The 12,993-nt window shown below is 34.5% G+C and overlaps 1 protein-coding gene across 20 annotated transcripts in view; it reads left to right on the forward strand.

Moving 5' to 3' along the window:
• ROBO2 (roundabout guidance receptor 2) overlaps positions 1-12,993 on the forward strand; it is a 1,536,637-nt gene that overhangs the window by 1,421,474 nt on the left and 102,170 nt on the right. For 16 of the 20 annotated variants that reach the window (XM_084801525.1, XM_084801512.1, XM_084801523.1 and 13 more), the window contains one exon: positions 1,544-1,555. The exons of the other annotated variants lie outside the window; for them this stretch is intronic. In XM_084801525.1, the coding sequence (XP_084657651.1) occupies positions 1,544-1,555 (12 nt within the window). The remainder of the gene's footprint in view (positions 1-1,543; positions 1,556-12,993) is intronic. 20 annotated transcript variants of the gene reach the window in all.

The following is a 12,993-nucleotide window of genomic DNA, read 5'->3' on the forward strand; positions in this document are numbered from 1 at the left end:
CTATGGATCAAAACAATTGCCTTTTAATTGGACAGTTTTTTTTCTTTGTTGTTCTGTTTTTATTTTTTGTTCTTTGGAGTTTTCTTAAGGAGTGACTAAAGTGAGAAATAGAAAAGAAAAAGAGTAAACAAAGAAAGAGGAAGAAGAGAGATAAAGGAAGAAAGTCAGCTTTAATATAAATTGAAGGAATATGTTCTATTTTAAGAATATCTTAATGTGGGCAGTTGTCATTGTCACCTTGTTCACATATTTGACATGTAGTGTTCTAGCTACAATCCAGAAACAAATGGAAAACAGGCCTTGACAATTTTATATAGTTAACTCTTCTAAATATATTTATTCTTTTAGGTAGGAGACCACATATTTTCTAATGCCTATTTATTGTTTTTATATGAAATGGTTGTTTGTCCATACTGATTTGAAATTAATTTTTAAAGAAAATATTAAGATCATGTATGTCAGCCAGGAAGAGTGACACATGTCTGAATCCCAGCACTAGAGAAGGCAGAGGCAGGTGGATCTCTATGAGTATGAAGCAAGTCCAAGAAGTCAAGAGAAATCCTGTCTCAAAAAACAAAAACAAAAACAAAAAAAAAACTGTGTGTGTGTGTGTGTGTGAGAGAGAGAGAGAGAGAGAGAGTGAGAGAGAGAGAGAGAGAGAGAGAGAGAGAGAGAGAGAGAGAGAGAGAGAGAGAGAGAGATTATGCATATCTCTAAAATTTCAGCCTTTAACTATGGGTTTTTGTAATTGAAAGTTATGGTTTCACACACAAATACACACACACACACACACACACACACACACACACACACAAAACTGATGTATTTTATGAAGCATAAGTATGGAGACATGCTCAGTGAGAGAAAGAATCAACATGTCACTCATGTTCATCACCTATCCCAGGAGAGAGAATAGGTTCAGGATTGGTTAGAGAGCTATGGAGATGTACTCCACAGGCATGTAGACTTATTTGTTACATTTTTGTTATAATATATATTATATGGTATCCATATATGTGTATATATGTGGTATCCATGGATGGAAAGCAAAGTGGTCCTAAATTATTGCTGACAAAAAAAAAACTTGTATGAAGAACTTGTCTATAATCCTTGGAATGGTCCTGACAAGCCATGCTTAAAAGCCAATTGCTATTTAATTCTGGCAGTGAGACCTTATTTTTCTGAATTTATGATTGCTTCTTATTGACTTGAATAGTTTTCTCAGTCTGTTCCTAACTTTGGAGTAGCATTTGGCTCCTTAACTTGAAGTCTCTGAAATCATAACTGAAGGCAATGATGATCCCTTTAAGTTCTCATAGTTAGTCCTGAGGTTGAAAAAATAACCTTTTTCTTTGAATTATGTTTACATCTTTCAGCTTTATTGGACTTGGGCACCCTGTTCATAATTGAATTATGAGAACAGAATTCACTCTATTGTCCATACTTAAATGTAACATTACACATCATGCATTCTGACAATTTTCTTTTCTTTTTTTTTTAATTTCTTTTTTATGTTCTCACCACACCATTGTAATGTCTACAGTTCGCCCTGTTGGTAAGTAGTCACCTTTCTCTCCATTTGGCATGGCTTTGCACAGTGCTTCATAAATCGTGCATAGTAGCATTTGACAGAACTAAGTGTATTTATTCACCCATGTTAAAATGCTTCTTGAGGGACTATCTGCTACAATAGTTGCTCCTGGCTTTTCAATTGCTCTAGTAAACCATCTTTTGTAATTGCTTTCTTGGCACATGAGGTTGCTGTCAGTTTTCAGATAAAGTAACATATTTTATTGAAATATGTTGAAAACTTCTTTTTTCCCAAGGAGGAAGACATAACACTACCGTTTTATTGTATGTACAAAATAATAATAAGCTATGCTTGATATTACTGAAGAGAGAAATCTATGTATTAAATTGAAATGTTTATTTGCTTATTCGCTTTCTTAATTTCAAGCCAATCAGACTCCTCATTTTTTCAGGGATATTTCTCTCTATTGCTGTTCATCTGCATTCCTACATAAGCAAAATTTAATAGAAATTTGCTACATATCATTGTAAAATGGATTCTTAATGCTAGTGTGTGAAAGAGTGGGGAGGTCTGTGGTTTTGGCATGAAAAATTAGTGTTTGTGGCTTAATACCTCATTATTGCTTTGGCTTTGCAAAATAAATAGCATGTGCTTGCAGAAATTTAAGTGCTAATTATTTGTGAATGTCTTAATGATGAAATATTTTAAAATCATTAAATTAATAACCTCATTTAAAGTTTAGAATAACTTACCCTGGATATTTGTAAATAAAAGAAATTCTATGAGGTGAATATATAGATGCATAAATGACTGAATAAATGAATGGTTTGAAGACTTTAAAAATATGTACCCTGCAGTACTTTAATAACATGCTCAGGTTCCATGGTTTTATAAATTGTCCATCTAGTTTCAAAACCTTCTTAATATAGTGACCTGACATGGTTGACATTTTATGTGAATTGACCCAAACTCATACCATTTTTCCCTCCTTGGTTGAAACACTAGCAGACTTTTATCATATAGTTTGTTTTTATGTTAAAAGCACATGGAGTCAACAGAACGTTTGATTTTCATATACATTTTACTAGAACCCTTTTTTAATTCATATCTTAGAAGTCTTACTCTGTGGTATCTGGTAAGTCAAGGATAATATCCTGCCTTATCTGCAGGAATTAATTAAGCTTAACATGGATCATACATACAAGGTTTCTGTAAACCTCTATTGTCTAACTTCTGGGCCTAGTTTCTGAGACAGTTATTGCTTGCCATAGTAACATTTTGAAATATACTTAAGATTTAAAAGGACTTTAACTGTAAATTGCATTTTTTTTTCTTGAAGTAGAGTAACTTAACCAATCATAGTTTTCAGAATCAATGCCTGCAAATCGAGGATGGTGATATTATAATTTTTAATTCTCATTTCTTGTATATGTCACAATTCATTTATTGATAATTAGATTACAGTCGAGGCTGCTTAAAATAATAACAGAATGAGGAAGAATAAGATGGCATTGAAAAAGAAAAGAGCTGCTGTTCTACACTATGTCCATTCTCCAACTGGTGCTACATTACCCCTCCATTTTAGAATGATGCTGTGCTTGAACACCGTTCTAGAGCTGATAATCTCTTATCTGGCCATTCTAGAACTATGCTGGGCTCAAACACCATTTCAGACATGATAGTCTGTTAGCTGATCATTCTAGATCGAACACTCTGCTTTACTCCTGTCTTAGAGTTGATAGTCTTTTCTGGCCATTCTAGAACTAACCCTCTGGTAGGTGTCCGTTTCAATAGATTTCTCTGAACTAGGTAGACTGAGATTTGTATGAATCAAAAAATAAATTCATTGTTGAAATCTATTATATAATAAGATGTATAACTAAGATATTTATGCATAAATTGCATATCCATTAAAGATTATAAAAGCTAAAGCATAGTAATTGGAAAGACACGATTCTAACATTCTTAGTCTTAATAACTAGGCAGTAGTAACTTCACAAGTTTAGAAATTTTAATGTATTTTAAGAGAGTAAATCTATAGTTCTGATTGTCAAAGTTAAAATAGATGAGAGTACTTGTCAATGGAAAAATATTATAGAAAAAAAACCCTTCAAATATTGTAATTGTAACAAGCAGTTTTCTTTTTTTTAAATTTTTTATTAATTTTTCTTATTACATCTCAATGGTTATCCCCTCCCTTGTATCCTCCCATTCCTCCCTCCCTCCCATTTTCCCCTTACTCCCCTCCCCTATGACTGTGACTGAGGGAGACTTCTTCCCCCTTTATATGCTCATAGGGTATCAAGTCTCTTCTTGGTAGCCTGCTATCCTTCCTCTGAGTGCCACCAGGTCTCCAGATCTAGCCCAATGGACAGGACATTCTCTACAGTTGAGTGGAGAATGGGCTGTGACTTTCACATGTACTCTGGTGCCTCATATTTGACCACGTCCCCTGGATGGGGAGACCCGGTAGCACTCAGAGGAACAAGCAGTTTTCAAATGAACAGAAAAATAAACAGATTCAACTTACAGAATTTGGTACCTAGAAATAAATGCTGCCACATTATGATCTCTTAACTTACTTAACAAGTTCTCAGAATACATGACAATGTTAATAGCCTCTAATACTTTTCCAACTTTTAAACAAAGAGAAAAGCATTGAAAACAAGATGGAGTGCTCCATGTTCTGAGATGTCGCTGTCACCGGCAGTGAGTTTCAAAAGTTATTTCCAAATTTATCCTTGTTTGAAACAATTTCTTAAATTCCCATTGGATTGGAAATAAAGAATAGCTTTTTGACACATTATACTTTATCTTAGAAAGTCTGTCATTTCATAAATCTGTCTTGAATGACTTATGACAGTGCTCAGAAGTATGAAGAGCTATGCTTCACATGTGACAACTGCTGTGAACTTAGCGAATTGAAAGTTAGATACATTTTCACTAGATTAGTAAAGAAAAGGCTGACAATGAAGAGATTAGACTGCTGTGAACCTGTATTAGCTCTTAGAATGGCTTTCAATACATTAAATATAGACATCGACACTTTGATAATAAGACTAGACGGTACACATCAATGGATATAATGAATTAAATATATCATTGAAAACTGATTATTATTCAAATGTTAGTAGAATCAAACATAAATTTTTCCAACTCTGAGGATATTAGAGATAGCAGAAAGAGTATTTTAAAACATCATACAGAGAAGAGAAAATTACTTTCTAATTCTAATGCAAGTAAGGGAGAATATTTTCTTTTTTTAAATTTTTATTAATTTATTCATATTACATCTAAATTGTTAGCCCATCCCTTGTATCCTCCCATTCCTCCCTCCCTCCCTCTTCCCCCTCTACTCCCTTCCCCTATGTCTGTGACTGAGGGGGATCTCCTCCCCCTGTATATACTCCTAGGGTATCGAGTCTCTTCTTGGTGACCTATTATCCTTCCTCTGAGTGCCACCAGGCCTCCCCATCCAAGGGACATGGTCCAATATGGGGCACCATAGTTTGTATGAAAGTTAGATCTCCTTCTCCACTTAATAGTGGAGAATGTCTTGTCCATCGGCTAGACTGGGTAGGGGTTCGAAGTTTACTGCCTATATTTTCCTTGGCTGGTGCCATAGTTTGAGGAGAACCCCAGGGCCCAGACCTGCCTGTAGTTTTCCAGGACCCTCTGGATCCTTCTATTTCCTCATTCTCCCAGGCTTCTCACACCTAAAGTCTCAATAGGATGTCCTCCCCTCTGACCCACTTTCCTAGAAGGTAAAGTTTTTCATGGGGACGTACCCCTTGGACTAGTGTCTCGATATAAGTGAGTATATACCATTTAACTCTTTTTGCTTCTGGGTGAACTCACTCATTATGATAATTTTTAGTTCAATCCATTTGCCCACAAATTTCGGGAATTCCTTGTTTTTAATAGCTGAGTAGTATTCCATACTGTAAATATACCACAGTTTCTTTATCCATTCTTCTACTGAGGGACACTTAGGCTGTTTCCATGTTCTGGCTATTATGAATAAGGCAGCTACGAACATGGTTGCGCATATGTCCCTGTTGTGTGGTAGTGCATCTTCTGGGTATATTCCAAGGAGTGGAATAGCTGGGTCTTGAGGAAGCCCTATTCCCAGTTTTCTGAGAAAGTGCCAGATAGATTTCCAAAGTGGTTGTACTAGTTTGCATTCCCACCAGCAATGAAGGAGTGTTCCTCTCTCTCCACATCCTCGCCAGCATGTGGTGTCAGTTGAGTTATTGATCTTAGCCATTCTGATTGGTGTAAGATGGAATCTCTGTGCCGTTTTGGTTTGCATTTCTCTGATGACTAAGGTGGTCGAGCATTTCTTTAAGTGTTTCTCTGCCATTTGATATTACTCTGTTGAGAATTCTCTGTTTAGTTCTGAGCCCCATTTCTCTATTGGGTTATTTGGTTTGGTGGTGTTTAATTTCTTGAGTTCTTTATATATTTTGGATATTAGACCTTTGTCAGATGAAGGGTTGGTGAAGATCTTTTCCCAGTCTGTAGGCTGTCGCTTTGTTCTCTTGACAGTGTCACCTGCCTTACAGAAGCTTCTCAGCCTCATGAGGTCCCATTTATTAATTGTTGACGTTAAGGCCTGGGCTGTTGGTGTTCTGTTCAGGAAGTTGTCTCCTGTGCCTATGTGTTCCGGACTCTTCCCCACTTATTCCTCTAACTGTGTTAATGTTTCTGGTTTTAGGTTGAGGTCTTTAATCCACTTGGACTTGAGTTTTGTGCATGGTGACAAATATGGGTCTAATTGCATTTTTCTACATGTAGACATCCAGTTAGACCAGCACCATTTGTTGAAGATGCTGTCGTTTTTCCATTGAATGGATTTGGCTTCTTTGTCAAAAATCAAGTGACCAAATGTGTGTGGATTCATCTCTGGGTCTTCAGTTTGATTCCATTGATCCACTAGCCTATTGCTGTGCCAGTACCATGCTGTTTTAATTACTGTTGCTCTATAGTACAGCTTGAGATCAGGTATGGAGATTCCTCCAGTGGATCTTTTATTGTATAGTATTGTTTTTGCTACTCTGGGAGAATATTTTCAAACAAACACATAGTCTAGAGAAATGTTCCTGGTTACTACCTATTAAAGGATTTAAAAAGAAAAAGTATAAATCAAATTCAGACTTTGAAGCATTTAAAGCTTTGGAAACAATCACTTTGTTATTCCAGAAGAAGCTTCTTCACTGTGTGTTCTGTGTAGAAGCCAAATTAAGAGTTATTGGAAACTTCAAAGTTTCTATAGATAGATACATATAGATAGATAGATATCAAAGCCTGCCTGCTTTACTTTTGACACTGTTCAAAAGTAAAGGTTCATAAGATATGGGGGTGGGGGGAAAGCTACTGAGGGCAAAAGCTAGCTAGGAATAGTGAAGTATTTATTTGTTTATTTGGAAACATCTGACAAGAGACCTGACAATAGTAAAATGGTCTCGTTAGGGAACCCACCTCCTTTCCTGTAACCATCTGGTTTATCTTCTTATTGGAAGTGTTTCTTCTGCATAAAAATATAAGTGAACATCTATTTTGGAGATGGGCAACACATTTTTTTTTCCTAGCAGTAATTCAAAACATGATGAGCAATTTGGAAAAGAACTGTCAAATTCACCAGCTGCCTTGCCTGCGAAGCTGAGCTCTCTTCCGTTTTGTGTGTTATGTACCATATGCTAGCTGCTGATTGCTTCAGCTGTAGAGAGGAAAAGCTGAGCAGATCATGTGAAACTTCTGGAAACCATGAACAGCAGCAAATGCCATATATAACTTCATAGACATTTCTAAACGCTTACTAACTTAGTCATACACACACACACACACACACACACACACACACACACACAAATGTTCATTACATTTGGAGAGAGTGTGCCAATCAAGTATTTATAAGTACTGGAGAATGATACACAGTTCCAAAAACCATATTAAGTGATTTATTTTTAAAGAGTCAGTGCTAGAGAAATGTCTCACTCAGTGGTTTGTAGAACTTGCTGATCCATGAGGCACCCACATGGCACTCACAACCAACTGTAACTCCAATTTACGGAGACTCCACATTCATTTCTGGCATCCATGGGCACTGTACACACCCAAAGAACTATCATACATGCACGTAAAACATTCATGTCTGTAAGTTATCACTTTCTAAAGAAAGAAAGAAAAGTATTTTAAATAAATCTTTAGGGACATAGCTTTATCCACACATTAGCTAATTCTCTTTATATGTTGGAGTAGAATTTAATTACCTAAGACCTAAATAATTTTACTCTGCAAATAATTCAATAAAAAAAAACAAGAAATAAAGGTTATTGAGAGAGAACCATAACTCACACATGACTTAGAGAATACAATGTCAAATATTTCCGACCCCTTTGCATTCCAATCAAGGTTGAACTTTAGTATTTACACGTAAGTTAATATTTTAACTATTTCAGTTACTTTTAAAGTTAGAAAGCTCATAGTTCTTCCCCTTCATCTTGCAATATCTTCTAAAACTGTCTTGGGTGTGTTTTGCCAGGAGACTTGAGTTTTGATTTACAGACTTCTCTCTCCCATGGAAGAGCCATTACTCAGATGAGGGTGGTCATTTCCTACTTGCAAGTGCTATGTTTTCTGTATGTAGGTCTAAAAAGCTGGTTTTTGTAAAGTTTCAATTAATCATTACTGAAGAATACTTTTTCAGTTTTTCATATTTATTGACTCCATAAAAATATTGGTATATCTTATATATTTTAATAGTATTTTCATCATGTTGAAACATTTGTAATATCTTTAGCTAGGCTAATTTTTAAGAGAAAATGCAGTCATGTATTATTTCTATTACTGCATTGACTTTAGCATGTATAATCCACAGTATGTACAAGAACTAATTGTTTTTAAAAGTTTTATATAATACCTTCTTCACCATTCCCAGAATGTGGGAAAGAAGTTCTTTTTTTTTTTTAATTGAATGGTACTTCCCTGAATTATGAAACTTCCAGAATGGTATTCCCTCTTGACTGAGATTTTCTTTTACTGTAAGATCGTTGATATTCTTTCTTCCTATGAATTTGATGTGTTAGCCTTCAATGTTGATCATCTGGTGTTTAATGTGTCTGAGATACAATTAAATCCCTTAATCTAAAGAATATGGTTTGTTAACTTTCTCTTAAGAATATTTTCTTCTGCAAAATATTTTATTTCCTCAAACATATCAGTTATGTTGCCTTGTCTATGTCTTCATCCTATTTATCAACTTCTCTGCAGTAATATGAAAGACATCAATCTTCTTTTTGTTTTGTTTTTTTGTTTTTTGTTTTTGGAGACAGTGTTTCTCTGTGCAACTTGCTGTCTTGGATTCACTTTGTAGACCAGTCTGGCCTCAAACTCACAGTGATCTACCTGCCTCTGCTTCCCAAGTGCTGGGATTAAAGGGGTGCACTACCACATATAACACAATTTTATTTGTGTTTTAATGCCAACTGAAAGACTCAATTTTTTCAATTACAATTACGAAGTATTTCTTCTTATTTAAGTATGCTTTACTTCTTTATTTTTTTCTATTTTCCTTATTTCCATTTTAAGCTTCACTTTTCAGTTACCTATTTTTTGTATCATTTGGCCCATTTACTTTATTTTCTTTTATAATTTTGAAGGGGAAACTTCTGATGGAGAATTGTTCTGTATACAGTCTCATTTAGAGAATTGGAAGATTTCTAAAAACATTTTGTTTCTTTGGATGAGTTTTAGAGGATATGGGTTCATTATTTCACATTTATTACTATCTTCCTTTTGTCATTAATTAAATGGATAATTAGTTAATATGATGATCTAATTAACTTGAATCCTGTTTTGATCTCTTACTATTTAATTATTTAGTTAAATTCAGAAGCATTGAACTTACTTGTTCTGAAAAAAAAATGGATGTTGTCTCATGGTCATTCCATGTTTGTACTTGAAGGTTTTCTTAACATTCTATAAAAAAAAACATGCAATTTTCCTTAGTATCTGCATACCTGTTAACAAACAACAGAACTAGAAAAATTTGTGCATTTCCATATGAGACCCCTGTTTCATTTCATTCATATCCCCTTCTTTTTTTTTTTTAGTTTTTAAAAATTATTTATTCATTAATTCATTCATATTACATCTCAATTGTTATCCCATCCCTTCTATCCACCCATTCCTCCCTCCCTCCCACATTCACCATATTACCCTCCCCTATGACAGTGACTGAGTGGGACCTCCACCCCTTTATATGATCATAGAGTATCAAGGCTCTTCTTGTTAGCCTGCTATTCTTCCCCTGAGTGCCACCGGGCCTCCCCATCAAGGGGACATGGTCAAATATGGGGCATCAGAGTTCATGTGAAAGTCAGCCTAAGTGTCCCTCATTAGAAGAGTAGATAAAGAAACCGAGGTTCATTTACACTATGGAATACTTACTACTCAGCTATTAAAAACAAGGAGTCCCCAAAATTTGTGGACAAATGGATTAAACTAGAAGTGATCATAATGAGTTAGTTCACCCAGAAGCAGAAAGACTCACATGGTATATACTCACTTATATGTGGACACTAGCCCAAGGGACATGTCCCATGAAAGTCTTCATATCCCCTTCTTTGTATACAAGATGCTCTTTAGATATGAGAGCTTTCTTGTGTTGATGCACAAACAATTGCCGAATATGTAGTGATCTAAAAATGGCATCCATTTGATACGAGGAAGTTTTGCAGATACAAGTGCCAAATGCACACATGACTGAAGGCTGGAGGATACCCTGCTTCCACCCTTATCTGGGTTTATCCTCAGAATTTTGGGAGATATACTCATGAAGTGTTTATTGGCTCAGATGTTGGCCAGTATCACAGATTTTGGAGCCTTCCCACTACACTCTAGTGGCTGGACCTCAAATCCTTTCTGTCTTGCATTAGTGACCTTGTCACAGCTGAAATAATACATGGTGACCATCGTGACTTATGAAAGAATGTGTTTAATTCGAAGCTCATGGTTTCTGAGGGTTACAGTATATAACCTGATGTTATGGTAGGGAGAGTGTAAATCTTGATCCACAAGCACTAGGCAGGAGAGCTGTCCGGGAATGATGTGGGCTTTTTGAAATTTCAAAGCCTACTCCCAGTGCATACCTCCAACAAAGACACTCCTCCTAAAACTTACCAAGAGTTCCACCAACAGGGAACCAAACATTCATGCATGTGACTCTAGGGGAGCCATTCTTATTCAAATCACCATAGGCATATTATATCTAATTTCTCTGACTTAGCTCCTGAGAACAGTTCCTTTTTAGAAACAGTGCCCTTCTTTAGAAATCTTATATAATCATTTAAGTTCACCTAATTAATATAACTTTTTAAAATAAACTAATTAGTAACTTTAATAACATGCTCAGGAAACATATTGTGTACCATAACATAGTCATAGAAACAACACCAGGAATTGAAGGTTGAATGGATCACTTAAAATCCAGGCGATCATTGTAGACTTCACTCTTTAAGTAAGTTCTAGTCTGCCTTCTGAATTTTAATTACTGTTCGTGACAGTCAAAAATTATTTGCTAGGTCTCACACTTGACTCCAGGACACAATAAAAAAAAATAGCTTTTTGCAATACTGAAAGATATTTCTGTAAAGCCAGACTTGAAAAGGGGCAGAGGTAAAATATAAAGGCATCCAACATGGGTGCTCATTCTCTTCCACGCTTGGCTAGTGAGCAGAATATTTAAAAATTTATGGTTTGGGTTTCTGGTAGAATTCTCATATCATTAACTTCTCTTTTTTTTTTCTCTGCAATATCAGGGAATAGAAGAATAAGCATTTATAGAACATTAAATATAAACAGTTTAAAATCTCAAATCTGTAGTATATGCACATATGAATAAAGCAGAAACAATATGTTTAGATTTTGTACGTAAGGAACTATATCATATTTCATAAGAATATAAATGTTCATCTCCAAACTACTATAAGATGGATAAATCATATTACCATCTGAAGCATATATTATAAGAAAATCAAAGGTTTCTTTTTAGAAAGTATGGAAATTTTAGATGGTGTTGTCAGGATATACTGACTTTAAGAATTCGAACATGTGCATTACACGTAAATCTTCTATGTAGCATTTGAATTACTCCATAACTTATTTAAATATATCATATTACTCAGGTTATTGGTGTATAATTATACTCATTAAATGTATAACTAAAACTTTTTTAGTTAAGCAAAATATTTCTTAATATATTTTAAAATCATTTTGCCATAATTATTTCTGAAATTTATTTTTGATATTATATCATCATCTGCTATATAAAAATATTAGTGCTTTGCTAGAGAGTACTGTGGTCATCTTTCTTCTGTCTTAAGGCATAGTATAACCCTTAGCATGCCTAGGTGCATAACATAAATTGGCACACTTACTTGATATACATATATGCATATGTACATAAGTAATACTTCCCTGGAAATGTTTATGCAAGCAGCTTTAAATAGTGCCATTTAAAAAAATCAAGCAATATTAATAGTAACAGGCCAACCTCGTATCTTCCATTCTGCTGGTAGCAGATAAAATGTAACAAAAAGAAAGCATTAATGAGTTAGAATGGTGCCTTACTAAGCGTGTAATTAATGTTATTAAGAAACATTGCAATTGCATATTAAAATTCTGTTAACTATGCAATCCTTCAGTATCAGTACACTTGTTCCTTGGTTGAATATTTTTTCTTTCTCTAACTTTTTCTGATTGGCATTTTGTACAATCTTTCTCTAAAAACAGTGAGATAATGGGATGTGAGCAGCCTTCCTAGTGGAGCTAGATTGCTGATGACAGAGTTCTGGCAAGTTGACAGGTTAAGTGAGTAAAAATGGATCTTGTCTCACCACTTGCTTGAAGAATTACCTTTAAGCTATGGTTTTCCTTCCTCATTCCCAATTTTCCAATGTCTTCAGCTCCATATTTCGGGACTGCACTCTTTCTAATTTAAGAATTTGGAGCAATTTAGAGTTTTCTTTCCATCACACTTTATTCTTATTTTGTTGGTTTAAAAGTGAGATCATGTGTTTAGGTAGACTCTTATTAAATAATTAGTTTTTAACATATTAAACCATTTCCCTAATAAATTAAGTTTCTTTAAAAGCAGAATTTCACTATTTTATTACTAAAATCTTAATCAAGATGTTTTCTTCAAGGTTGCCAAACACAAATAGCCAAAACACTAGGAATGTAACATTTATATAATTTTTCATTGTTCGGGGTTCTTCTTGCTACAGGTAGTTTATTGTACATATATGTAATAATATAAATATATATGTAAAAAAGAAAATAATAAAAAATAAAAATAAATCAAATAGTAGATAAAAGTATATTTAATGGAAAAATTTTAAAGCAAATAAATACGAAATATACTATTTTTAAAACACTAAGGTACCTATATGTACATGACA

Source organism: Acomys minous (genome assembly GCF_964271855.1).
Source record: "Acomys minous genome assembly, chromosome: 11".
NCBI classification, from domain to species: Eukaryota; Metazoa; Chordata; class Mammalia; order Rodentia; family Muridae; genus Acomys; species Acomys minous.